Genomic DNA, 25,471 nt, shown 5'->3' with positions numbered 1-25,471 from the left:
GTCGTTAGAGCTACTATTATCCCCTTCTACGTCTATCTCGTCTTCTAGATTATCGACATCTGTATCTTCTAGCTTATTATATATCTCCTTATCCTGTATCTAAGCCGCGATATCTAATAGCGGGTCTAAGAACGGTTTAGCATCGTCGCTAGTTAGATTGCCGAAGGCGCGAGTAACGTTACTTATATCCTTGTTCGATATCGCGGGTATAGTCGAGGCTGTTTTAGAAGTATTAAAGCGTACGGAAGTGTTAAAGCGCAAGTAAGAGTCGGAAATAGAAGCGTAAGCAAGAGTGTTTGCTATGCGGGTAACGCACGGATATACGCGTGCTTATAACGCGTGTCTTTTACATACTATATTGTCTTATAAAGATTGCTAAATTGGTGAAGTCTTAGTATATAGGATAGGCTATTCCCTCGATAGGCTATATCTTAACGACGCAACGCATTTAGAACGTCGCGTACGCGGCAAATGAATCGCTATGTCTTGCTCTACAAGCTCGATATAATATATAGATATATTTAAAAAATGAGATCTATGTTAGTAGGGCGGGCGGCTAGCTGCGTACCTAGCTGCACCTAGCTAAGCGAAGTAGCTTTAGCAGATTGACAATAACTTAACAACTACACGTCGCATGTACCTGATTTTTATATATACAAGCTCGCAAATGCCTACGCTATAACATGCACCGATAATATTTATATATTTCGTAGTAGTTGTTGAGATTGCAACCTCGTAGTGCAGGATTATTATACTAAGTACTTTCGGCAGCAGACCCTTGCTAACACAAGGTGCTACCGCAACTATTATTACATACCGAGATAACGCTAATCCTGGAATAGAATACTGCGGGATCCACATGTTTGTTTTGCTCCTGCCTACCTGCCTACAAGTGGATGGATGGATACAATACACACCTGCCTAGGGATGTGGCATCTTGGTAAGCAAGGGTCTGCGTGGAGACAGCATATAGTCCACCACTCTCGCCAACCTGTGGCCGTAACTGCAACTTTGCCTAGAACCATTATGTCTACCCAGACCACGCAGAAGAGGACGCACGCGGGGCATTCGCATAGACATGGACATCACCACCATTATGCTGACAATGCCTATCTTACGAGCATAAACAAGAATAACCCGGGCGTACGAATCACTCGCGTGGGGCTTTATATCAATCTTGGAATGGCTATTGCTAAAGGTGCTGGTGGATACGTTTTCAATTCTAAGGCGTAAGTCTCAACAACTACCCTGCACTATATCAAAGTGACAAGTGTCCGTATGCTGCGACTTCGAGCAGAGCACTATAGCACTCGGAGTATTCTAAGACTCGAGCTGACTGTATACTACAGCTTGACAGCTGATGCTATACATTCCTTGACCGATCTCATTTCAGACATCACCACTCTCGCTACTATCTCGTGGTCTCTCAAGCCAGCAACATCCAAATATCCCATGGGATACGGGAGTGGTGGTAGTGGTGTTGATGTCTGAGGCCAAAGCGGTGACGAAGAGCTCTCAACGGGGGGCGCAAGACACACCGAAAGGTAACAGCTAACAGCATGCAACGCCTGGCAAAGCCAAAGCCAGACAAGGCTCGCAGAATAGACTCTCAACTCTGTCCAGCTTGGCGACAGTCAAATCTCTGGGCGACCCGGCGACATTATTAGGTTCAACTGCAGCCGTTCAACTACCTAAATCTTGCCCTGCACTCGTAATATCATATGTATGCACTATGCACGCTATCTGGACCGCGTGCGACATGATCACACTTGACCTTTTCCGCCAACGTCGGGGGTTTCCCTCACATCCAACTGTTCGTTGTAAGGAGCTGACCCGACAAAGCTCCTTTCCAGACTCGTCAGCTGCCAGTCTCGGTGGATATCGGAATGGTAGTCTGTGTTTACGGCTGCCGAAGAGCCGCCTTTACCTATCTATTACTCTTCCTTCTACCACGCCTCTAAGTAGTATCGTGGCGTATAGGAGTGGCTGGTCGAGACAGTGATCCCTCTGATTTGTGACGCGTTTTACCAAATGCGCCTCAAACTCTGCTGCTACTCTATTTACCTGCGAGACACATTTCAATGCTTGATGGTGCTTGACTCCCTGCCGGATTGTGAAGCGTTAAGCTCGGCCACGCCATCTTCATGATATAGAGCTTTGTTCATGGCGCTGAAGCAGGTCGTACGGCGCTTGACTCAACGTGCTGGCCTCTCTATTGGTACAATATACTCTACAGTACCTTGCTCCGAGCCATGTGGTGGAGCCGGTGGTAGCGCCTTTGATATATGCATGTCATGTCGTTTCGTCTCATTTATGGCTTCTCCGTGCCTGGACCCTCGTAGTTGCGGTCAGGGAGGTACAGATGTCGGATGGCTCCCTTCGCAGTCAACACCACCATGCGAATGACACCTCCAGAGCTTCCATCCCACTTGATGGCCTCCTGTAATGCGCCCTTCACGAACTTGATGCCCTCTTCTTCAGTCATGCCTTCTCGCCAGTGTGCATCGCAGTAACCGTAAATGTATGTCGATCCAGATCCACCGATAGCGTATGCCTGCTTGTGTAGAGAACCACCCAGTGGGATGGAGTAGACCTGTCCGCCGTGCCTGTGATCCCAGCCAGCGATGATGATGCCCGCGCTGAGTGCATCCTTGTTCTCGTAGCACAGCTCTTGAAATATGGCCGCGGCGGTCTGTGTGGTCGGTGCTTCGTCGTTCGTTATGCCGTACATGCCCAAGTGGTATTGCACGATATCTGCAACCGCTTGCGTGTCTGCTGCTGATCCCGACCGACAGCACCATATCGTATCGTGGACTTGTGTGAGCTTGTCCGTAACTCTGTTGGCGATGTATGCGCCGGTCGTGGTTCTGCTGTCTGCGCCGAGGATGACACCGTCCTTGAAGTTGATGGCCATGATGGAGGTTCCGAGGTTCACTTCGCCAGACTTGAGGTGATTCATGTCGATGTGGATGCCATCTATCCAATGTCTTAGCCTGATATTGTTGGAGCGCTACCTATAGTGTTCAGCTCACCTTCACCGAGCATGCCCGTCTGGTTGATCATGATGGCGGGGTTCTTGGACAGTCTCAATGTTCAGTGTATAGTATGGCGCAGGATATGCTACGGTCGTTTGTGTGGAGGAGCTTTGGTGAGCTGCGGCGATGGAGGTGATGGAGCAAGGCGAGGTGTTTGTTAGATGGAGGCTGCCACACGATCGCGCGTCAAGCTCTAGGTCGATCCCGTCCCGATCCCGCTGCGAATTGTGGCCCAAGCTCAACCCTGGAGTAGGTAAGGTATTGGGCCATCTTTCCCACCACACACCACTACCCACAAGCTCCTTATAATGATCGCCTTTGACTAGGAGGCTTGATCTGAGCATCGCGATCTTTTACCTGAGCTCGCTTTTCCACGCACGACCGGCACCATGGCTGCCTCCATCTGGCCCTGGTTGCGGCTCCCTTTCTATGCGAGTTCGGCGCTCGTTGCCCTGGGCAGTGGTGCCCTCTATTACTTCCAGAACGAGATCATATACCCTCGCAATCTCCCGCCTGGTGCACGAACAGAAGTCCCAAAGCCTGGTCAGTTTGGAATAGAAGAATTCGAGGAACTCTCAATACCAACGCCTGATGGAGAAACCTTGCATGCGTTTCTGGTGAAGCCTCCAAACAAGCCCCAAGCAAGACCGATCACCATTATCAGCTTCCACGGGAACGCAGGAAATGTCGGGCACCGACTTCCCATTGCCAAGGTCCTTGCTCACGATCTGCAATGCACGACTCTGATGATGGAATATCGTGGTTACGGCCTCTCCACCGGCAATCCGAACGAACAAGGACTTGCAATCGATGCGCAGACTGCTCTGGATTTCATCCGGAATCGTGCAGACCTGAAAAGCAACAAAATCGTGGTTTATGGCCAGAGTCTTGGCGGTGCCGTTGCCATTGACCTGGTGAAGAAGAATAAGGGCACGGGTGACATTAAGGGCCTTATGCTGGAGAACACCTTCCTCAGCATCGCAAAGATGATCCCCAAAGCAGTACCGCCGGTAAGCAGATCACTTAGTGCGAGCTTTGCCATCACCACTCGGCGCAAAAAGCAACTGCGCTATAGCAACAGCACTTCCTTCGGCCTTCCCAGCTCACAATCGCTAACTCTCTTCCCAGGCCAAATACCTCACACCACTGTGTCATGAATACTGGCGAAGTGAGAACCTGATACCAGAGATCACTGATGTACCAATTCTGTTCCTCAGTGGTCTTCGGGATGAAATTGTGCCGCCCTCTCACATGAAGGAGCTTCTAAAGCTTTGTCGGTCACCTAAAGTCATGTGGAAGGAGCTACCGCATGGGGACCACAACAACACAGTTGCCGAGCCTGGATATTTCATGCATATTGACGAGTTTCTGGAGCGCTATGTTGCCAAATCCTAGGAGGACGATGCTTCGCAAGCGCAGGACTCGTCAAAGCTTGCACAGTCGGAGCAAGCGATTTCAAGCTCATCAAACGAAGACATTGAAAAGCCTTGGGAGCCGCCACCCGAAGACGAAGCCATAGGTCTGCATGAAAGAGCGTCGAAAGCCAGTTGTGCCGTATCAAATTCGCCACCAGCTGGTAGAAGTAAAGGATGCGATCCCTCGATAACCAGGTGAGACTGTCCATAGTCAGAGAGCTTTACTCCATGCGCGAAACCAATTTGTGCACTTGCCCAGATGTAAATACGGAAAGCTTGAGCACTTGAGCAGATGTCTACTCAACCCTCGGACGACGTGAGGCCCAACGAACTGGATAAATGACTGAAAAGGTGCTATTCCGGGCTGGCACGTTCCATTCTCAACGCAGAAGCTCTGTCGACATAGCAAATACTGTCCAACGATTGGTCCATGCTGGAGGGCCGATACTTTGAGGTATAGTATATGTTGAGCTGTTGCAGCGTGATGCGCTCAAAGCTGCCCACCTGATGGAAGGCATTTCAATGGCAAGCATTTTCGTTATGGAATACGTCATGCGAACTCTATATACATCATGGAGAACAACAAGCTATAGACATGCCACGACAACAGTCAAAAGTTCAGCTTCGAAATGTCTTATCCTCGCGACATCGTCGACAGAGCACAAAGAGGAGATCTGATACTCGTTCGCCCGTCGCCATACAATGAACAGCTGGATCACTACAATGACCGACTTCGAGTGCCCTCCCCTCGGTTGCTCATGGTTCAGACGACCTTTGAGCCTCAAACCGGCGAGACATCGAGGACCGTCAACGTCAAAGACATTACCGACATGGTCACAAGGCCTGTAGACTACGAGACCATTGAAGAATATTCGCACAGACTCCACCAGCAACTGAGAATTACTCGGGCTGCAGTAGCCGCAGCTTCAGGCGTTGGCTTTGGACTTGCCAATTACTTGCACGAGTACAACGTGGTGTTCCACGAGCCTAGTGACAATGCGATCCGACAGATACTCTGGCAAGGTCACTCTAGTTGCTTGAACAGCGATTGCGAGGAAGGTTTCTCGTCAAGAGCCAGCGTCTATGCTCGGTACCCCGACTTCGCCGAGGACATCAGCTTAGCTACTGTCTCGCACCTGCAAGACTTAAGGGGGTCTGGTTCACGTCTCATGCTTTGCCCCGACTGCCATACCTATAGGGTGGTTCTCCAACAGGAACGCGCATTTGGCTCGTGCCTGCTCGGGCTCTTGCCGGCACGATCGCAGTTGCAAGCAATTTTCTACAGCCTAAGCCGTCTACGAGCAGAACTCGGGTACCGACCCATCTCACAGGACATTTTCCTCCGATCTGCACACGCAGTCATCACGCCTTATCCGCCCCGCGACTCGTTAGCCGCTCGAGCAGCGTTTGAAGGACCTCCTGCGACTCTGGTGACTCTTGGCAATGACTTCAGAGCTCTCGGTCCTCCAACTGGCGCCGGTGCTTCTCGAGATCAATCGGCCACCGGCTCTAGCTCACGCACAGGCTCAGACTCTTCTGCTGGCAACACTTTACTATCTCAAATCTCCAGCCTATCTCTCGATCCAGCCTCAGTTTCCGATGATCTTTCTTCCACCGACAACTTCCCGAACAGCGTCGAGTTCAACCCAAATCCCGCTATAGCTCGGCGTCCAGTCTCGCTTGCCATCTGGCTGTCCCTGCCGAAGCTTTTGCTGACGCAATTTGATCGAGATGACGATGCATTTGACGAGGAATGTCCAATCTGTTTCGAACAACTGAGAGATTGTGCCGAAGGTGTCAGGATTGTTCGGCTTTCGTGCAGACATCTTGGCCATGAAGATTGCCTGGGATGTTGGCTCAAGGACCAGAATACATGTCCGAAGTGTCGAAGACGGATCGAAGAGATGGCAGCGAACGATTTCGAATGACTATGTGAGATGAACTGGATTAGGGCTACAGGAGCTTGCTTTGTGGGCTGATTGCAGAGTGTACTGGCTCAGCGCCATGGGAGGAATGGTATGGAACTTGTGTAGGTACTCGAACTTGTAACATCAGCCTATCTTCTCAAGCCTTTTCATCTAATTCGCAACAACTTTCCTCGTTTGATGATGACCGGTGATGTCGACCTTGGTCAAGTTAAGCATGTGACTCACGCAGACTTCAACAGCCACTCACTTGCGATAACAACAAAGTCGCCTTCTTGCATTTGGTCACACCTTCGCATCAATCAACAACACCTTCTTTGTTGCATGTAATGATCTCTTCTCGTCAAACACCTCCTCCTCCTTCCGCGTCCGACTGCCCACATCGAACACCATGGCAGAGCTTCACGACCTCCTCCACACCCTGCCACAAGAGCTCTTTGACAAGATCTACGACATGACGTTCGCCGTCAACCCAGCTGCGACCATCGCTGTCGATGAGTCCTACAAGCCTCCGGTCCAGCTCCAGATCAGTCGCGCCACTCGGGAAGACTTCGCGAAACGCTACTACGGCTCACAAGCTGGTTTTCGCAGCAAAGACATGCGCGACAGAAAAGTCTTTCAATGGCTGTCTAATCTGCCCGCGAACCACCAGAGACGCATTAGTCGGATCGATTTGGCCACTTTTCGACACTACACCATGCAGTCAAGAGACGTGAAGATGTACCTCCAGATCGTCAACAGTGTGGGCATTCGAAACCGGGATGTTCACCTGAAGTCTCGATCGGTTCTCCAGATTGGATTTGTAGACACGGCCACGGGCGAGGAGATGTACATGTCTGCTAAGGGTCCGGTAGCGCGGCAGTGAGGTCGAGCGGCCTGACAAAAGGGCTGGTTGAGGTGAGTCGACTCGACCGTTGGCTAGCTTCACCGTTGGAGTTGAGTACTGATTCGCTCCAGATTTCTCTGCACCAGCGCGAGAGAATTGCAACTTCATTGTGCCAGCAAGATCCTGCACGTGGCAAGGTCTCACGATAGCTACGGCGCGCAGACGGAGAAGCCTTTGCGAACAAGCAGCAGGAGGGTGGAGGTGGTAATATTTCGACCCAGGCAGAAGGACACGGTGTACGAGAGATCCACCCACAGCGGAAAAAGAGCCATCATATGCTTAGTAGTCTTGGTAGAAAAAGAAAGCCAGTATGAACCAAGAGCTCACGGGAAGAAGGCGAAGGCACAGCACAGGCATCACCAGAAAACACCAGAACCTCAAGTCTCAGATCCTCATAAATTCATACACTTCATCACTCATCATAACTTAACCTTCCCACTCTTAAGATCCTCCCAATCTCCCCTCCCATACTCCCTATACTCACCACTACCAGGCGGCAACCAAAACAACCTATCTTTACTCCCACTCTTCTCAATCAAATCCAAATCCACCCCTTCCCTCTTCGCCTGCCCCTTCTGAATCTTAAAAGTCCCCGTATAACTCAACTGCGGCGCAACCCTCAAAAAATACGGAACCGCATACCTCGGCAACCTCTCCAACACAAACTTCCCCAAAGCGCGACAATCCAACCGTTCCGGCGTCAACCCCTCTCTCAAAACCACCGTCGCACACCCACACCTTCCATCCGCATTGGGAACCGCAACACCATAAACATTAGCCTCAGCAATCTGTTCAAACTGTCCCAGGACATCTGCGACCTCATTCGTCGAAACATTTTCAGATTTCCAACGAAAAGTATCACCGAGACGATCCACGAAAAAAACCCGCCCGTCGCCATCCTGTCGTTGAACATCTCCACTCCGAAACCATAAATCTCCGGGCTCGAAAACATCGCGTAACCATCGCTTCTGACTCGCAGAAGGATTTTTGTAGTAGCCTTTGAAACTCGCTTCCATAGCTTCGGGTGTCGGGTCGACTTTATGTAGAACTTCACCGGGTTCGTTTGTTCGACAGCGCACGACGAACCCGGTTTTGGCATCTCGGATTAGTTCTTCTGTGTCCGGGTCGATGCGAGCTCGGACTTCTTTGTGGCTCATTTTCCAATTCCATAACGCGCCCCTGATGCCGATGGCGTTGCGGCCGAAGTCTCCGCAGTTCCAATTGAAAGTGGCGCCTAGACCGTCGGTTGCGGCGTAGAGTTCGTTGATGATGGGGATGTTGAAGCGTGTGCGGAAATTTTCCCAAACGTCGGGACGCATGCCGTTGCCCCAGGCCATGCGTAGTTTGTGTTTTCGTTCGAGCGGGTGGATGGGGGCGTTGAGGAGGTAGCGACAGAGTTCGCCGACGTATTGGAGGTGTGTTGCTCCGCTTTGGGAGACTTCTGGCCAGAAGGTTTGATGGGAGAATTTTTTGCCTAAGCGCATTGCTGCTCCGGAGTAGACTACGGGTGTCGTGCAGAGGCCTTGTGCTGCTCCGTGGTAGAGTGGTAGGCAGGTGTAGAATTTGTCGCCGGGTTTGATCTTCAAGTATGCGGATACGTTCTTTGCTGTGTTGATGCCTCTTCCTGTCATCATCATCACGCCTTTTGGGAGACCGGTTGTGCCAGAAGTGTAGATTAGACTTCGAATGTCCTGAGGACTGATACCAGAAGTTCGTGATCGTGGGAGAGGTGTTGAGTCTCGACAATCCTGTGAGATTGAGAGTTCATCGTAGTAGACGATCTTGACGCCAGCGTTGGTGAGATCTTCTCTGCATGGTTCGATACGTTCTGCGGTTTCTCGGTCGGCGAGTACGTATCGGCATTCGCAGAGCTAATAAAGTAATCATGTCAGCGTCGTACTCTATGGCAGATCAGGATGCTCTCGTACCTTGATACAATGTGACAAAGCATTACCAGTCAAATTGTGATTAATAAAGCTCTGACATGCTCCGAGACCTTCTAAGGCAAACCACAACAGCAGGTATTCCGCGCTATTTGGACCGTTGAGTGCAACCATCTCGTCACGTTGTATACCCAAATCGTTCATTAACCAATTGCCAACTCTTTGCAGGTCCTGGTAGAACTGCTTGTATGTCCATGTTCGTCCTTGATATTCTAGAAACGTATGATTCGGTATATCCTTCTTTGCCCAATTCTCAATGTCGTGGTAGAGCAGCAGCTGGTCCTTCTCAGCTCTTTCTTGCATGAACTTGGCAGCGGCTTCGGTAGCATTGTCCAATCCACCCTTACTGATATCCGATCGAATATGGTATTTCGCATCGAGATACGCAGCCGCGGCCGCAGCCCCTGCAATCGTAGCCGCAATAGCTTTTGGCTGTCAGCTCTGCAAGAAGCGGTCTCAATCGACAGCACCTACCAGCCATGTCGAAATGGTAAGCAATGCTCGCGATATGATCTATGAGTTTCGAAAAGCACCAATCGCAGTATACGAGCTCGCACAGAGCTTCCAAGAGTAAAGTGAGACAGTTGAAGAATAAACACTTGCCAGATAGATCCCTCGGTTGTACTACAGGTGACGGGATGTATAAACCCAGATGCGGGGATAAGTGGTAGGGTTCAGTGTTATGTAATAAACACGGCATCGTGTTGCAAGCTTTCTGGAGGAACCGCAATTGCCGAATCCAGCGCAGCCGCAATATAAGAAGACCAAAAAAGGTCTGTCACAGCAGAGACAATTCACACCGTACCAGGCTCTTTCTCGTATCAAATGCCTTGGAATACGGCCTGGTACGAATCGTGCATACTTCCTGGTACCATTTGGCAAAAAAGGCGAGCAATCCTAGTCCCAGACTTCAGTGTCAGCTGGCACGACTCGGAGCGACAAAGCTTTCGCTGCGACAAGGGAGGGCGCTTCAGATTCCAGTTTTGTCAGTCCGTCGGAAAATGTGGCCATTATGGATAAGAAGGAAAACACGGTTCCTGTCTAGAGAGCGTAGGACCTCCGTTCCATGGAGCTCGTCCTCGGAGAACTGCCTGGCCATGATGACAGATATAGCACGAGCAAAGTCCTGATGCGTTTCCGTTGGCGGTAGAGTCCGCATAACCGCGAGAGCACTTGCCATGCTCTTCGGTAGCCTAGTCGTCCGTTCGTTATTTCATGTTTCGCCTAGTTCAGGTCAGCGTGAAATCACGACAATACGAAACACGAGCATCCTGGTATCCTGGACCCGAATGCTAGCGGATGCCACCGAGGCCGTGTTTTTACTTACGCTGCAGCTGTTAAGGCTGCCCTTCCATGAGCTGTTCGCTTTGCAACCTCGGCGCGGTCAAGAACTTTGCCCGAGACCAGTCTATCGTGAGAATCAGCAGACCGCTTCTGTTACCGTCTGGACGCCTTACTCCTGTTCGCTACGAGCGAGGACGTTTTCGATCACCTGTTTTGTCACGCCTAGGTCCTGGTCTGAGTCAAGGAACACTGCTCCAAATACAGCCTGGAAGGAAGACAGGTCAGTGATCAACTTCGCTGCACAAGTTCTGTATGAAACAACAAAATTGTCCTACCTCGACCATGGTTGCAACTGCTATCTTCGAGGCCTTGATGTTTGGCTCTCCATACTTCGCACGTCCGGCTTGGGGAATGGTGGTATCCATGGCTTTCGCAAGCCCGTTGTTCCAGGCAGTAAAGGCTAGGGCAGAATTTGAGGATATGGAGTCAAAAGGACCATTCAGACTTCCTATCCAGGCGTGAGCATGATAATTGCCGGCGCTTATGCAATCAATATCACGCTTTACCTTCTGTAGTATCTGGAAAATTGTGTGTGAAGTATGCCAGCCTGAGCAGCGAATCGCCGATGATAGCAAGTTGGCTCTGGCATCTGTAGATGGGCTCGCCATGAAGAGGAGCGTTACCAGGACGCAGCGCAGCCTTCAAGTACTCATCGTCGCGGAAGTTGTAGCCCGTAATCGCCTCTGCCGTGGCTTTCCGCGCGTGGAAGTTGCTGTATGATTCTGTCTCTAGGGGAGGCGTCTGAGGGAATGCTTTCGCTGACATTGTGGCGCTGTGTTTCTATGAGCACGATGCTTCCGCAATGATATTGGTATGTCCGCGCTGTCGATGACGCCAGAATGCCATCTTTTCAATCATTGATGGATTGAAATCGATGAAGCAAGAAGAGGTTCATTACAGTATCAATGCGGGTTTGACGCCAAGCCAAGCCCCCAAACTCAAAAATCTGGCATCTGCACAGACGGCACTCTTCGCGAGTTCAAGGTCAGTATTTACCACACTTCTCATATCTCGTTTTCTCGATGAGAGCGCACCAATCGCAACGCCTTCACGTCTCACTACAGTACAGGAGGAGTCTTGCATCAGTCTCCGTGGACGCGATGCTCGGATTCTACGAGGAAGGTACATCAATGCTGCAGAAGCCATCCGCAATGGCAAGCACAAGATTCTTCTATCTGTTATACACACATCTGTGGCTACCGACCATCAAGGCCTCCGCCCGTGTACGATGCCTCTATTCACACAAGAGTTCCCCATTACTTCCCTTCTTCACACCAGCAGAGCGCTTCCGCTGTGTTTCGACGTGACGCCCATGTAATTCTAGCTTCCATCCATGATAACTCAATTGGTATCTTCGCAGTACAATCTTGAACGCCTTTTCATGCTTCAATGCAAAAAACAGAACCGACTCGCTATGCTTTCAGGTGTAGTGGGAGCTTAGAGAGCCTGCAAAGCTGTTAGGATGCGATTCGAGATGATTCATGAGAGATGAAGTGCGACCTACGAGAGCGATCCCGCCGACGAGGACGAGACCCATGGCAGCGGAAGCACCAACGCGGCTGCCAGCGTTGGCAGCCTCGAAGGAAGCAGATGGGGAGCTGCTGACAGTGCCGCTCGGGGAGGCAGTGCCATTGGTGGAGGTGCCGTTGGCAGCAGGAATGAGAGGAGTGGTGGTGTTGGTGTAAGTGCGCTGAGCAGAGACGGCAACAGCGGCCATGAGAGAGGCGGCGATGATGGTGAAGTGCATTTTTGCGACTGTTGATGTGAGGAGGACCGTTGACTTGGTGGTGATGGGAGTCGTTGAGGAAGGGTGTGAGCCTTGTTGGTGTCGGGTGAGGTAGACGAAAGGGAAAGAATCACCCCCTACCTTTCTAATATAATAAATGTCGCGTCACGTTGAGAAGCAGTCCCGATGACGCGGTGCAGCGGCGAAAGCGTTTGAAGTCCGTTTGTTGCTCGGCCACCTCGCACGCTTGTCAACGAGAAAAAGATGGCGACGCGCAAGCTGCCTCCGCGTTTCACAAACCCGGCCTCCAGACATTTTTCTTTCGCGCAGCACGGACGAAAGCTGAGAATAGCAGGCTGATGGGGGATGACCAGTGTGACGAGACGAAAAGTGGATGAGAGGTCGGTGATCGCCTGCGACATCTCAGGAACAGGAACAGGAACAGGAACAGGAAATCCCTGTCTGCTGCACGCAGCTCGCCATGGATTTCGCCACGCCGCGTCTTCTGTGCAGTGCAGGTGGTGAGAAAAAGAAAGAGAAGGGGGTGCGGTGCGGTGGAAAGCGATGGCAGGACGCGCAGCCACCTCTCGCCCCTCTACACTATTATTAGCAGTACTCGATATTGAATATTGCCCAACAGCATCGCAGAATGCCTTTTTGTGACAGCTGTCGTCGTCAGCAATACTTGCCTTCTCACCGGCGTACGTGCGCGCGCCGTAGGTGGGTGGGTGGCAGCTTTGCACCTCGACCAGCCTTTCCTTTCTGGCCAACTTCAATTTTCTCCATCGCAGCATCGCAGCCGTTCACAATCAGTGACCTCATCCTGCTGACTCTGAAGAGCTTCCAACTCGGACCCAACATGAATAATGTCGTCAATCTCGACCTCCAAAACGCACCGCCTATAGTATTGAGAAAAGATCAACGCAGGAAATGAACAGTGTCGTCAATAGCAACTTTGATGTCCGTCGCCAAAACATAATGAACTTTGTGAGCCCATGGAGATTTGAAACTCATTTTGGCAAGATCGAGATCAGCCATACCAGACAAGGATATAGCGATTGAGTTTTCGGCTTCTTGCAGGCGTTTGAGACAGGGAAAGTCAAAGGCCAAGATGGGAAGGGCTGCTTGTGTCAGCTTACCATCGGAGAAAAGAAGAGGAACATGATCACGCTTGATGCTTTTGAAACGTCGCGCTCGTGGCTGTGGTGGAGCTCTCGATCAATGATCTGACGCAATAGAAATTCTGTCGATTGATCGAGAAGTCTGTCCTGTCACGGACACAGTAGATAGTCATCGGTAGACAAACGTCCTCCACGCATCGTCACAATTCCCCCAAACTCCTCGCTAGACAACACAATGTTCCGTTTTCCGCGCCCACGTCAGAGTCTTACACCTTTGACAAGCAACCATAACGCCACGGGCACAACAACATTGTCATTGGCACCTGTCAAAACGGCTTCCATGAAGCTCGCTCCGCAAGCGCAAAAGACAGCTTTGATGAAAGCCCACATCCAGTCCAAAATGAAATGAGTCCAGTTCGCCTCCCCGAAATAAGAAGTTTGGTTCGCGTCATTCCAGCCTCCAAAGAACTGCCATGCCCGGGCAGCCATGAGACCTATGGTGACGGCCACGACAAAAGCAGCAGAGCCTTCAAGCGACTTTCCTCCAACCCAGATCCACTTTCTGCGACCGTATCTTCTGCCAATGAGAGAAGCTGCTGCATCACCCATACCAACGCAAATGACGCCGGAAACCATAGCGACTTCTCGTTTGTTGTCCGCAAGCTCCCATTCCCGCCACGGAAGATCGCCGGCTCGTGGAATGGAAGCCAAGCTGAACCATAGCGGTACTGCGCAGCCGATAAGGAGGAATATGTGGCTGACAACGACCGGACCGCGAAGATCTCTGCCGTCGACATAGGGTGCCACGAACCGTCCGATTGCATTCCCGATGGGTGGCACTTGGCCTGCGCGGATGACTTCGAGGATGAGGAAGATTGCCAAAACTAGTGCGAGGGCCAGAGCGCAGAAGCAAGGATCAACGAACGCTGTTGGTACGAACATGGCAACCATAACACCATGGAAGACTTTCCGGCGGGTGTCGACTTCCACGAATGCTGTGAGCGAGAAGACCGTGAGCAGGCCTAGGAGGAGGACCAGCACCCAGTACGCGATGAGGAATAGCCGAAAATTGGCGGACCCAATCGTTGTGGCTCGAAGGTCGTCGAGGTAAACTGGCACGGCGAGCGAGAATTTGGCGATATTGAGGTCAGGTAGTTCCGGCAAGGGTACCCAGAAGTCCAGTTTCAGGTCAATGATTGTCGAATGTAGCCATGGTAGCTGTCCAAAGAGGTAGCCAACCGCCCAGCCAACAGGCTCGAGGTGGAACAATGCTCTGGCCGAGACATACCACCTGACGAGCACAAAGATGATTGAGACGATAGACAAATACACAATCCCAGCATAGAGCCATTTCCGCCTCCATGCTTGGTCCGGTGTGAGCTGCAGGCACCATAGCAGGTTAGATGATTTGATTCTTCTGCGACTTCCACTGACTTGTCTTGTGCTGGCGTCGTTGGTCGTAGGTGACCCTCGTTCAGGTACGGTATTTCGTCTTGGCCGTGGCCGTGGGACTACATCGATCTTTTCCGAGGCACAAGTGTGCTGAGAAAATTCCGCATTAGACGCTGTCTTGAACAGATTGGTCTTGAACGTAGGGATAACCAGCTGAGAAGCATTTCGAGTAGGTCTACCATTTGTCTGTCGCTTGATTGGCTTGCTTGGCATGTCTTCGTCTGCGTCGCTATCACTTTTGTGGGCGCTGAAAGCCCCAGCGGCTCGCTGTAAGTGAATGAGATCTGACACGGCATCCACCAATGACTTGCGCTCCTCTGCTGTGTGACCTGGTCGTCGGAGCTTCCACTTTGGTATCCTAGCCAAAGTGACGTTCCAATGCAAGACAGGCCTGCACAAGACGAATAGAGGAATACCGCCTATCCATAGACATGACTTGAGTATGACCGCTTGCGGCGACGAGACGAGGAGAAGGAGGTTGATCAGTGCTGCCGACAGAAGATGCAATTCTGAGATCAGCAGGCTGGTAGAGGTCAGGTACGACAACGGCTGTATGAGCGCATGATGCAGCGGATAGAGCGAGACCAGCGTTTCTGGCGAAAGGCCATTTGGAGTCTTGAGAGAGTAAGGAAGCGGCGGACTCTTCTTGTCAGGCCATTCCGTATTTTCTGAAACAATGAGTGGTATGATAGTCAGCATCCAGTGCACGGGATTGTAGCCTCCGAAACGGCTCGAGCGCGGAAACAGTCTTTGCGGCAAGGAGGCAAGTCCAAGAATAATGTTGGGCAGGATGACAGCGGGATTGGAAGGAGCCACTGACAGAGCGACCAGAACAGGCAGGAGCGGCGGATACAAGACTGTAGCTGGGTCGAATGATGCTGGCACTCGGAAGCGCTGCCACAGGCTTGTGTGTGTTGCTGCCGTGTCCACCACCGACAGTTTGACAGGATATGACAGAACGAGTGCCATGATGGTGAGCACATGGCTCAGCAACTCTCGCCGCCATATCCATGCCATTCTCCCGACGCCCTTGCCGCTCAGCACAGCAACCATTATCACACCCATAAGTACGACTTCCGAGACTCTTCTCACAAACTCTGCCCAGCGTCGTCTTTGCAACTTTTCGCGATCGTCTTTCTCCTTTTGCGCATCACTCGTGGGCTTTTCGCTAGCTAGCTCAGAGAAGTAGCCTCGAAGCTCTCTTTCGCGATCGTCCAACTGGCTCGGCGTGAGCAAAGCATCTTCGTCTTGCTCTCCAGTCTTCAGACCTTTCCTGGGCCGGACAGTGCTCGATGGCAGTGCCTTTACGAAGCTTGGTCTCTCATCATCGGCTTCGGTTCCACTTTCGCTGCCAGATATGGACACCTGTCCGCTATCTCGCTGCCACTCTTGCCACTCTGATTGTGCATTCTCTGTTCCAATGGTGTTTGAATTGTCCCTCGCCGTGGTGCCGTCAGATCCGGCATATTTTGGCTCCTGAGATATAGTGTCGCCTCGCTGTCGATACGGCCGAGGCGTCCTTGAGAATTCTCGCAGGCTTTCGGCCTCTATTGTGCTTACCACAACTCCATCTTCATCGTCGAATGCCTTGGGAGCTGGCTCTGGAGGCTTCAGTCCGTTCATCCTGAGGCGCCGGCCGCAACACTACACTTCGACCTGCGACATGTGTAAACAATGACAGCTTGTCGCATGGTGAACGGCAGGAATGCGCGACTTTGCATGTGATTGTGGTTGAGAAGCGAGATGCATCGTCATCTGCAAGGCGCAAGCTTCTGCTCTCCGCGGGATCCACTATTGAGTCCTTTTTTAGTTTCAGGGTGTCCAGTGTCCACGCAAGCGTAACGGCAACGACAGCCGTGCATAGAAGTAAGCAGGCAAGCTATTTGGCAATAATGTGACTACCACGATGATACAAGACTACGGCCTCACCACCGCGTCTGCTCTGTTGATGTGACAACTTCCCTGTCCACAGCGAACCTTCATGTCGGCGAACCCTTCCGAAACTCAGCATCTCGGCCACGGCCCCAATGAACCATGAAAAACCATAAACTTTCCATTGTTCCACTTCTTGCAGTCCGCCACGAAATCGGGCATCGTCGCAGGCTCGAACAGATCCCCGAGAAACGGACTTCGCGGACAAGGATGTCACAGCGGCGATACCATTCAGAAATAACACGCCTGTGATTAGATCACACCTTCTGCTCTATCTCTCTCGGAAGCTGCTTGAAGATAGGTGCATGGACTCTAAGCTCGATACGCCGGAGCTGCAGGCGGTGGAAAGGCGGAAACCTGCAGGCGAGCCATAGTATCGGCAAGCGAAGTCTAGTCGTGTGGCGTGGCGCGGTTACTCTGAAGCTGGACCGGAGGCTTCCAGCTTTTCTGTAGTACGACAACAGTAGTAGCGGTGTCAACGGCGAAGGTGAGATTATAGATCTTGTCGAAAAGCTCCTGCGGAAGATTGAAGAGGCGATCACGCAGGTCCATGGTATCGGGTGTTGTTGCTGAAGAGCAGTCGAGACCAGAAGTTCTCGCGACTCTTTTTAAACTGATTTGCGAGCACAGTACTGAGACACTCTTGTCGGACAGGAGACTAGTCTGGCACACGCTGAACAGATCAGGAGTAGCAGAGCTCCGGCGCTGATGAAGAATCATGTGCGGCCCGTCTCTGATCTCCAAGCACAAGGTTGAGCAGCGACACGCACGGACCATGTCTCGACTGTGGAGTGAATGTCCGGATGCATGACCCAACCTCACCGCAGCTTCCGTTACGAAATGCTTGATCAACAGCTGTTACAGAACAACACTCGATTACATCGCCTGTGTAGCACTGCTTGCTTTGGCGTACAGTCCACTCACGATGAAGCGAGCAGAGGATTTGTGCCCACAAGCGATGAGAAAGTAAGTAGAGTTTATCCCCCTCCCAATATTAGTCTGCTCACCATCTTCGCGAATTGGGGGTTTTTTCCAGGGAGTGGAAGCACAGCAGGACTGAGCAGAAAGGGTAGAGTAAGGTGCGGCACCTGTAGTCGCTATGGCTATATCGAAGCCATTGGCAATGAAGATGTACAGTGGTAGCTCCTTCTTAGATCAATCGGACTTGAAGTGACCAGGGGAGCATTCCCAGACAATGGTCTGTAGGCAGAGAACAAGCAAAAAGCTTTCTCAATGTTGGATACAAGTCTTGCCCAGTGAACGCCCAATTGTCCATGTTGCCGCCTTTCCACGCGTCTGGACTCTGCACCGGTCCCCGAACTACCTTTGAGGCTCTGCGGTCCGCACAAATGCCTGTGCCTGCAATAGAGTACAGTATGTATTTGCAAGCCTCTCTCTCCGGCCGGACCAAAGCGATCATCAGGACAAGCCCAAACGCGTCGGCGCAGTGCTGACATACGCCAATCTCTCGGATGGTGCTCCTATAGCAAGAGAAGGCACTGCTGAGGCAGCAACAAGCCGCGGGAATCCGAGACGATCACGCCTTGATCACAAACTCTGTTTGGCAGCGTCAATTTCCTATGGCCCTATGACGTTTGGGCGCGGCGACTATTCTAGGTTGATGGATGCCGCCACGACAACATGCCTTATTATTATGCGCATTCTCTTCCCGCTGTGTCTGCTCTGCGCGTCTGCTCCGCGCGACACTGCCACAGCCGCGCCTGTTTCCTCTACTGGAGCCGGTGGCCAGTGTGTTGTCTGAAGATTCCCGAGTGCGACCGCTGAGTTCGCATACATACCAAGGATATCGTCGTTGCTAGGCACATCCCAGTTCGGAACATTTCTTGACGACACCTCGCATCTGGCGCACAAACGATTCTTACTTGTGGAGAGCGGCAGAAAGAAGCAGGCAAAATGTTGGGCATATCATACTGGTTCATTCCTCTCTTCTCAGGATGCGTGTGGCTGGGTGTGTAGCACAAAGACAAAGACCCCCATCTTGTCCTCTTCCTAACCAGTTCTAGGCACTCTCCTGGCCATGCTGGGAAGATGGCTGGCTATTGGTAGTCCGCACTACGTTTCGTTCAACGCCGGCCAACGCATTGCGTACATCTCCGACATTGGTGCCACAAACTGGGGAAAGCCGCTATTCATTGCTGGAAGTGCAGTCAGTGTTGTGGCATTCGATCTGGTGTTCATCGCAGAGAGATGGTTGCGACACCGCGGACGTCTGACGCAGAATTACAACCTGACGGAAAAGATTTTGAGCGTCTGCGCTACGCTTGCTGCCATCGTCGGTGCTGCAGGTCTCATTCTGCTTACCATCTTCGATACCAGAAGGTATCCACATGTGCACGATGCGATGTTGGTAGTTTTCATGTGAGATGGGACTAATTGCTTACTTTGGGCAGTTCGCTAACATCTTGCGCAGCGCTGGCTACATAATATCCGCCATATTCATCTGCGCTGAGTACCAACGCCTCGGAATCCACTACAGAGACCAGCGAATCCTTGCCCATTCTTTCTGGATCAAGCTTGCGTTCATCTTCGTGGAACTGGGTCTTGCGATCGCCTTTGGTGTTTTAGGCAACCAAGGCCACTACAACCGCGCCGCAGTTATCGAATGGGTCATCTCTCTCATCTACATCTTCTATCAATGGAGTTTCATCATCGATTTCCTCCCAGCGACGCAGACCAAGAACAAGAACGATCGCTATCTCCCGCCTGTCAAGAGAAAGGATGATGAAATGGCGATGAACACGGAGGCGAATGGAAACCAGCTGGGAGGACCAGTGTACACAAGCGGTGGATACGGAAGCGATGGAAGCACCGCAGCAATGAACGGAACAAATGGCAGACAGAATGTGGCCCCGTCACAGAACTTTTAAAAGAAGGTCGACGTGATTTGTGGCTTATGCGAGGCGTTTAGCGATGTGCACAGATTGGATACAGTACAATGAGCATGGCCTCAAAGCAAAATGTATAATGACTAGATAATGCTACTCTATGCGAGATGATCTTTTATTTTCCAGCTGCTGTCTTTGACAGTGTGCTTTCTTGTTTGCTCAGATTTTTACTTGAACACATCCAACCAGCTGAATCGCCATCGTCCATAAGATTATCAGTTGCAAATCCTATCGCAATGGCATACATCCAGGCTGCGACACCTCCACCTGAGGCAGCTTACTCTTCCAAGCTCATTCCAGGGAACTTTAGCAACAGCCTTCGAGAGCTGGCGAGAGACGAAACATCCTCCGACTTCACGATTGGGTGCAAAAGCAATGGCCGCGAATACAAAGTTCACACAATCATCGTCAAGCTCAGCTCCTCATACTTCACGCCCGTTTTCAACAAGCAATTCCAAGAAGGTCAGACAGGACGGATTGATCTGCAAGACGACTGGGAAGAAGCAATCGAGATCATGGTTCACTACTTCTACAATCTTCACTACGCGTTGCCAGAGTGGGCTGACACCGCCGAGAATGATCGCGGACTCGGAAGGCTGAAGGCTCATGCGTACGTCTGGGCGACAGCAGACAAGGTACACCTCCCTATTATCCTGAAAGCCCTACAGATGCAGCTGACCGCGCAACAGTACCAAGTCCCCAGCCTCAAAATCCGAGCGGCCGAGTATTTCGAAGACGTGGCCACCAAGGCTGGCAACATGTTTGTGTGGAACCCACAACTTCAAGGACCTGCTCAGCTAGGACAACAAGCAATGCGTGCCTACGTCGTGTCGCAGCCGCACGTCTCCGATCTCGTCGATGCAATTGATTTCATTTATCAGCATCCGTTTCGCGAGCTTCAAAAAAGTGTTGTTAAAGTTTGGAGTGAGTTGCCACTGGAGGTCAAATCGGCCATTCCGGAGGAGTCGATGCTGAGCTTGATGAGGAAGTATCCAAAGTTAGGTGTGGACTTGGCTTTAAGGTGCACGAGTTATGGTGTAGTTTGATGGGTTTACTTCCATCAACCGCGTACCTACATGCAGTGCTTGAATGATAGATGGCGTTTCCAGATGAACAACATTGAGATGTAGAGAGAGCAGCGAAGGGTTAAGGAGAATTGGACATCGGAAGATTAAACCATGTTGAAAGTCTTGTAGTGCTAATTTTGCGGCAATTCTGTAAAATTCTGCTTCCCAGAGTAAGTCCACTGTCATGACGACTGTTCGAATGTGCCAGGTGACTGACACGGGGAGACTGGAGCAGGTCTTATGGAGCCTACTACCTACCCTCACGAAACTCCCAGGCGTCGCGCCTTTGCGCTTTCTGAGACTCTCTTCAAAACAAAGCATGCTCCGAGCTGGCATCGGCATCGAAGGAGAGAGAAATTGAGAAGGTTCAGTGTGGGAGACGGAACAAAGGCGAGCCTTCACAATATACTTCCATCCAGTCAACTCCAAAGGACCAGACATGGAGAAGTGGTCCAAGGGTTGGGCACAGTCACCTCGAATCACTAGAGGTAGAGACAGAAACTCTCGAGCTGGCGTTACGGGCGTATGAAATGGTGGCATATGAAGTCGCGAGATGCAGGATTAGATTCGTTATCGCCTCCATCGTCTCGTGAAATTGAACTGACATGAGACCACAGCTCGGAACCCGGAAGCCTACCCAGCTTCAAGTCATCATCTTGTTGCACCGCCTCTTGAGAGAGTATTGACATGATCATTGCCCCGCTACTTACGTCGCGTCATCAGGAGAAGATAGTATAGCAGCAGGCTCGGTAAGCTTGCGTGAAGAGCTCTCGGCTCTCGTGGTAGCTTCAATTGTTGGCGTTACCAGATAGCTTAATCGAATCATTTCTGCCACTAAGCACTATCGGCAGTCACTCTGATACATACGCCGAGAACTGCCATCGCTTCTTGAGTGACTAAGAGGCCCTCGACTCAAGGTTACGTCCTGAGGGAGTATCAAAGACCTGACGAAGGATTCCTGGCATAATACGCCAGCGTACAGCTTGCAGGTCTACGTAGACCATTTGCATCTGCATGTGTACTGATTTCATGAAGGCAGATAGCACTCATCAAATGAGTAACCACTGGAGCGTCTCGTTACTTATGCACAATATCCTGAGGCCGCAAGAGGCGGTCGTTCCGACATGACATGTGAGGGACACATTCGTGGGCGCTCCGATGCACCTCTCGCATGTACCCGCCGTGCGTTTGCAGCCTTCAGCCTCACAAGGCGATTCACGTGTTACGGTGGATCAGCACGGCCCGGGCCATGACGCAGAATGAATCATAATGGATCGATGGATCGCATGCATAAGGTATGTGCCAGATCAGTGGCAGCTACTGGCATTTTCGCAGCATGAGCTGGTAGTGGGCGGCCTTTGCGACTGAAGGGCTAATTCGCAGGCATGCAGATTTTGAATTTGGCATCGGCTTGGCGTGGAAGCTGTTCCCGAGCTGAAGGCGGCTTGTCGTGTCACTTGATGTAGCGATGAGCAATGCAGCATGTGCCAGTCCCTTGTAACCATGCCGAAGGATTTGTGAGGAATTTTGAGGATTTTATCCTAGTAGCGATCGTGACATCTCAAAGTGTCCTCGCTGGTTTCCCGGGTACCGCGCGAGATGGGTGACGAATCGCAAGAGAATGTCAGGTTTTGTGTATGCGACCATTGTCTCATGGAGCGCTGGGCTTGAAAGCTATCAAAGATGGATACCATAAATAGTTTCCGTCCGGGCGGGCTATTTGAATTGGCCCTCATCCGTTGCGTCTTAGGCCATGATTTTGTCGGAGGATCCAGCTAGGCCACAATCCCTGTGCCACAGGATCGGGACATTCATTACCAGCCCTTTGTGTCTGCATTATACGGCCGAGTACCGGCAGCGCGGTGTATGAGCAGGTGTTTCCAACCCAAGAGGGCAGGGCAGGGCAGGGCAGGGCAGCCATATCGCGCCTTGACCACGCGGAGGCAACGTCGGGTGGCTGTAAGGCTGTCGAAACACATCTAGAGCCAATCATGCGTCTTTTGATACGAAATAACAGGCCTCATGGGCGTTTCCAATTGTAGGCCCGCCATTTTTGGAGTCTATTTCAGCCCCCAAAGCGCCGCGCCATGCAGTGCAGTGCTAGGCAGTGCAGGATTGGAAGCAGAAGAGTTTTGTCTCATGCGGAAGCGCTGTGCGAACATCAATGCCAGAAGTAGATCTTCGTGTTGCGCCATCTGGCATCGAGTGTGGCTTTCTTTTGGCCCAGTAGACGGTGTACCTGCAGCGCATGTCGATGTCAAGTGGGTGTTGTTGTGAAGGAAGAGGGCGGGGCTTTGGGGTTCAGCTCGATCTTCGGTTCCTTTGCCGAGCCGGGGCCCGTGCGCCGAGCTTTGACCGCATCCTTCACCGGAGTGAAGTCACCAAGAGCAGCACTGCTTTCAGCGTGCGCAGCGCAGCGCAGCGCAGCATGCGTCTCCAGTCTCTTCTTCTTCCACAGCACGTGAGCGCTGCTACAATCTCAAGCGCACGGAGTCACCTGTTTTTCATGCAGGCGCAATGACTGCAGGCGCGGAAGCTGCCGTAGCCCGAGGGCCAGCCGCCTTCTCCCATGCATGGCCTTGTGGTGCCTGAGAGGCCGTCTGGCTGGCCGCCAGTTCACTCACAGTCGCGTCTGTGACTGCATTGACCGGATCAGCACCATTCGCTGGAATCGGAACTCTGTCCGTACCTTCCCCCATGCCTTACCGGCCCATTGCTAACTGGCCGTCTGCAGCCTGCCCAGCACGCGTTCCTTCACCTACACATCCCTTTCCGCCTAGTCTGGTAGCTTCCGAGCATAGTCATCGCCACGTTGACACCAACAAATCGAACAAGACAATGTCGTCTTGTTGCACGAGACGATTGAACGCTCCACAAGGGGTGACAGATGTCAGACCCACTACCTGAGGGAGGCTTTCCTTTATGCCTTCCAGTGACCGCATGCTAAGCCTACTCCCTATGAGGCCGCTCATCGGAGTCACAGGCTACACTGCCTCTGAGGCAGAAACTTCTGTAGGTCCAATCGTACTTGCTCTCATGCGTCGAGGAAAGTATAATATCTTCTGCTGTGTTCACTTGATCAACTGTTCCTTCATCATCAATCAACCACAACACAAGAAGAACATAAAGACCAACACATCAACGCCTCACCAAGTCACCGGCACAGCAACCTTAACAGCCAACAACCACACAACACCAGATAATCAACACCACTTCCAGGCATGAGGATCCAACCCAGAGGCTCTCCCAACGGCCGATACATCAACGTCTACGATCCTCAGCCAAGAGATCCTCCTCCCAGTTTCATGCTTGCTCACGCACCGCAGTCTCGAGAGCCCCCAAACGGCTACAATTTCACCGTGGCTCCTCTAGGCCGGGCTGCTAGACAGGCAGGAAAGCCTCAACCTCGCGATCCCCCGCCCAGCCGTCGCTGCTGCCGTGTTGCTCAAGGTCCCAAAAAGCCCCAGCCGAGAGACCCTCCCCCTTCCCGTCATTAGGTCATGACCGACAATGAGAGGGACGGCTGGTCTGCTGGGGGCGTTGAGCGTCCACCCTCCTCTGCTCTATATACTAGACCTCACCTCGTCGCCTGAAATGTCACCGGTGACTCTTCCAGGCCACTGCAACAACTCATATATCTAGGCAGCTGAGATGCCTATGTCTGTGCCACACTCGCTTCGCAGGCGGCCTGACTCCGCCAACCAACAATAGCATCTTACTCGCTGATCAAGGCACTCGCTACGACTACACAACGACTTCTACGCTTTTCCGCATTGAATTTATTTACTGGGATAGAATACTTTTTGGGGGTCTTAGATGGCAGATTGGTGGCTTCGCTGTCAAAATCGATTTACATGCATAGCAAGGGACGGTGTTCAGCAGCATAGATGGAGGAACTTTCGTCTTTTTCATTGAGATTCATATTGCATTGCGACGGAGTTGGAATTGGCAGACAAGCTAGACCAAGCGCTGGAACCTGGCAGGTGGCTCATCGGCCGGTTTTACTCACATGGAATGAGAATTGGTGAGGGAACGCTGTGTTCGGCATCATCAGATAGACATCTTGCGATCACTCGCACAAAACAGGATCTTTCAATTTGCGCAGCATTGAGTCACTTCTCATTTCATGCGGTGTCTGAAGTCAGTATATCGGACAAGCGATTGGCTAGGCATTTCCTGCAGTCATGAGGGTCAGGTGCATTCGCCGGGCTCAGTCAACAGGTGGCAAAATCGACCGCGGCCGCCAACCCAGTTCCGCCAGCAAAAGAAGGTGTTGGTTCAGCACCAAAGCAGACAAGTGAAGTAGAAGGATTTGGGGCCGCCCTGCGGCCTTGTTGGTCGGGTCAGATTTAGCCGTTCCTGCATCTTGGCGCTGCCCAAAGCTTCAGGCAGAACTTCCTCTATCTTCACACCCGCCTGTGAGTGCGGTCTCGTGCAAGATGCGATCAGTGCACAGTCCCTGATGCAGAATTGCAATGTTCACACAACATAGCTATGTAGGTGCCTATGGTCTGCAAAGACATGCTCTACTTGCCATTTCTGCGGCCTGAAACATCCCTTCCCGTCCTCCCGGACGGATGAGAACATCCGTAGGCACTGATTTTTACATTGAGAGTCACACAGACGATGATGGCTTCAACAGAAGCCGAAGACTTGGCTAGCGAAACGAACAATACGGAGCAAGTGCCCACGCCAAGCGATCTCAACCCGATCGCGTTC

General features: G+C 51.7%; 10 protein-coding genes across 10 annotated transcripts; 6 read left to right on the top strand and 4 right to left on the bottom strand.

Moving 5' to 3' along the window:
* Window positions 1-859: 859 nt before the first annotated feature.
* On the top strand, window positions 860-1,233 carry MYCFIDRAFT_177081 (uncharacterized protein; the record flags this gene model as incomplete). Its single annotated transcript, XM_007930962.1, has 4 exons — window positions 860-865; window positions 894-929; window positions 974-993; window positions 1,020-1,233. 4 exons carry the CDS (start codon window positions 860-862, stop codon window positions 1,231-1,233), a joined length of 276 nt encoding a protein of 91 aa, XP_007929153.1.
* A 1,078-nt stretch (window positions 1,234-2,311) lies between these two features.
* MYCFIDRAFT_189770 (uncharacterized protein) lies at window positions 2,312-3,426 on the bottom strand (the record flags this gene model as incomplete). The annotated part of the gene is made up of 3 exons (XM_007930961.1): window positions 2,312-2,976; window positions 3,033-3,051; window positions 3,415-3,426. 3 exons carry the CDS (start codon window positions 3,424-3,426, stop codon window positions 2,312-2,314), a joined length of 696 nt encoding a protein of 231 aa, XP_007929152.1.
* MYCFIDRAFT_31640 (uncharacterized protein) lies at window positions 3,425-4,430 on the top strand (the record flags this gene model as incomplete). The annotated part of the gene is made up of 2 exons (XM_007930597.1): window positions 3,425-4,045; window positions 4,164-4,430. 2 exons carry the CDS (start codon window positions 3,425-3,427, stop codon window positions 4,428-4,430), a joined length of 888 nt encoding a protein of 295 aa, XP_007928788.1.
* A 649-nt stretch (window positions 4,431-5,079) lies between these two features.
* On the top strand, window positions 5,080-6,378 carry MYCFIDRAFT_198424 (uncharacterized protein; the record flags this gene model as incomplete). Its single annotated transcript, XM_007930960.1, has 1 exon — window positions 5,080-6,378. The coding sequence occupies one exon, from the start codon at window positions 5,080-5,082 to the stop codon at window positions 6,376-6,378; it is 1,299 nt and encodes a 432-aa protein (XP_007929151.1).
* Window positions 6,379-6,766: 388 nt separating this feature from the next.
* Window positions 6,767-7,240, top strand: MYCFIDRAFT_77881 (uncharacterized protein; the record flags this gene model as incomplete). The annotated part of the gene is made up of 1 exon (XM_007930719.1): window positions 6,767-7,240. One exon carries the CDS (start codon window positions 6,767-6,769, stop codon window positions 7,238-7,240), a length of 474 nt encoding a protein of 157 aa, XP_007928910.1.
* A 440-nt stretch (window positions 7,241-7,680) lies between these two features.
* Window positions 7,681-9,507, bottom strand: MYCFIDRAFT_141880 (uncharacterized protein; the record flags this gene model as incomplete). Its single annotated transcript, XM_007930959.1, has 2 exons — window positions 7,681-9,132; window positions 9,190-9,507. The coding sequence occupies 2 exons, from the start codon at window positions 9,505-9,507 to the stop codon at window positions 7,681-7,683; spliced, it is 1,770 nt and encodes a 589-aa protein (XP_007929150.1).
* A 1,034-nt stretch (window positions 9,508-10,541) lies between these two features.
* Window positions 10,542-11,931, bottom strand: MYCFIDRAFT_177076 (uncharacterized protein; the record flags this gene model as incomplete). Its single annotated transcript, XM_007930958.1, is given in 9 exon segments — window positions 10,542-10,670; window positions 10,697-10,780; window positions 10,830-11,028; window positions 11,048-11,306; window positions 11,339-11,394; window positions 11,447-11,723; window positions 11,753-11,782; window positions 11,809-11,888; window positions 11,912-11,931. The coding sequence occupies 9 exon segments, from the start codon at window positions 11,929-11,931 to the stop codon at window positions 10,542-10,544; spliced, it is 1,134 nt and encodes a 377-aa protein (XP_007929149.1).
* A 1,519-nt stretch (window positions 11,932-13,450) lies between these two features.
* Window positions 13,451-16,496, bottom strand: MYCFIDRAFT_49775 (uncharacterized protein). The gene has a single exon (XM_007930640.1). It carries the CDS (start codon window positions 16,468-16,470, stop codon window positions 13,654-13,656), a length of 2,817 nt encoding a protein of 938 aa, XP_007928831.1. The 5' UTR covers window positions 16,471-16,496; the 3' UTR covers window positions 13,451-13,653.
* A 2,045-nt stretch (window positions 16,497-18,541) lies between these two features.
* On the top strand, window positions 18,542-19,809 carry MYCFIDRAFT_49772 (uncharacterized protein). The gene is made up of 3 exons (XM_007930639.1): window positions 18,542-18,748; window positions 18,804-19,158; window positions 19,211-19,809. The coding sequence occupies exons 1-3, from the start codon at window positions 18,694-18,696 to the stop codon at window positions 19,665-19,667; spliced, it is 867 nt and encodes a 288-aa protein (XP_007928830.1). The 5' UTR covers window positions 18,542-18,693; the 3' UTR covers window positions 19,668-19,809.
* Window positions 19,810-19,835: 26 nt separating this feature from the next.
* On the top strand, window positions 19,836-20,873 carry MYCFIDRAFT_211961 (uncharacterized protein). Its single transcript, XM_007930957.1, has 2 exons — window positions 19,836-20,320; window positions 20,375-20,873. The coding sequence occupies exons 1-2, from the start codon at window positions 19,922-19,924 to the stop codon at window positions 20,729-20,731; spliced, it is 756 nt and encodes a 251-aa protein (XP_007929148.1). The 5' UTR covers window positions 19,836-19,921; the 3' UTR covers window positions 20,732-20,873.
* Window positions 20,874-25,471: the final 4,598 nt, after the last annotated feature.

Source organism: Pseudocercospora fijiensis, assembly GCF_000340215.1.
Source record: "Pseudocercospora fijiensis CIRAD86 unplaced genomic scaffold MYCFIscaffold_7, whole genome shotgun sequence".
Taxonomy (NCBI): domain Eukaryota; kingdom Fungi; phylum Ascomycota; class Dothideomycetes; order Mycosphaerellales; family Mycosphaerellaceae; genus Pseudocercospora; species Pseudocercospora fijiensis.
The sequence above is the reverse complement of the archived record's forward strand: the minus strand, read 5'-3'. Positions and strand labels throughout refer to the sequence as shown.

What these genes read in the sequence shown, in the direction of transcription:
- MYCFIDRAFT_49772 (XM_007930639.1), top strand. Translation starts at nt 18,694, where the DNA reads ATGTTGGGCATATCATACTGGTTCATTCCTCTCTTCTCAGGATGCGTG. An exon ending in CTCAGGATGCGTGTGGCTGG is followed by an intron (nt 18,749 to 18,803) that starts GTGTGTAGCACA and finishes AACCAGTTCTAG; the next exon opens with GCACTCTCCTGGCCATGCTG. An exon ending in GCGATGTTGGTAGTTTTCAT is followed by an intron (nt 19,159 to 19,210) that starts GTGAGATGGGAC and finishes CATCTTGCGCAG; the next exon opens with CGCTGGCTACATAATATCCG.
- MYCFIDRAFT_211961 (XM_007930957.1), top strand. Translation starts at nt 19,922, where the DNA reads ATGGCATACATCCAGGCTGCGACACCTCCACCTGAGGCAGCTTACTCT. An exon ending in TCTGGGCGACAGCAGACAAG is followed by an intron (nt 20,321 to 20,374) that starts GTACACCTCCCT and finishes ACCGCGCAACAG; the next exon opens with TACCAAGTCCCCAGCCTCAA.
- MYCFIDRAFT_49775 (XM_007930640.1), bottom strand. Translation starts at nt 16,470, where the DNA reads ATGAACGGACTGAAGCCTCCAGAGCCAGCTCCCAAGGCATTCGACGAT.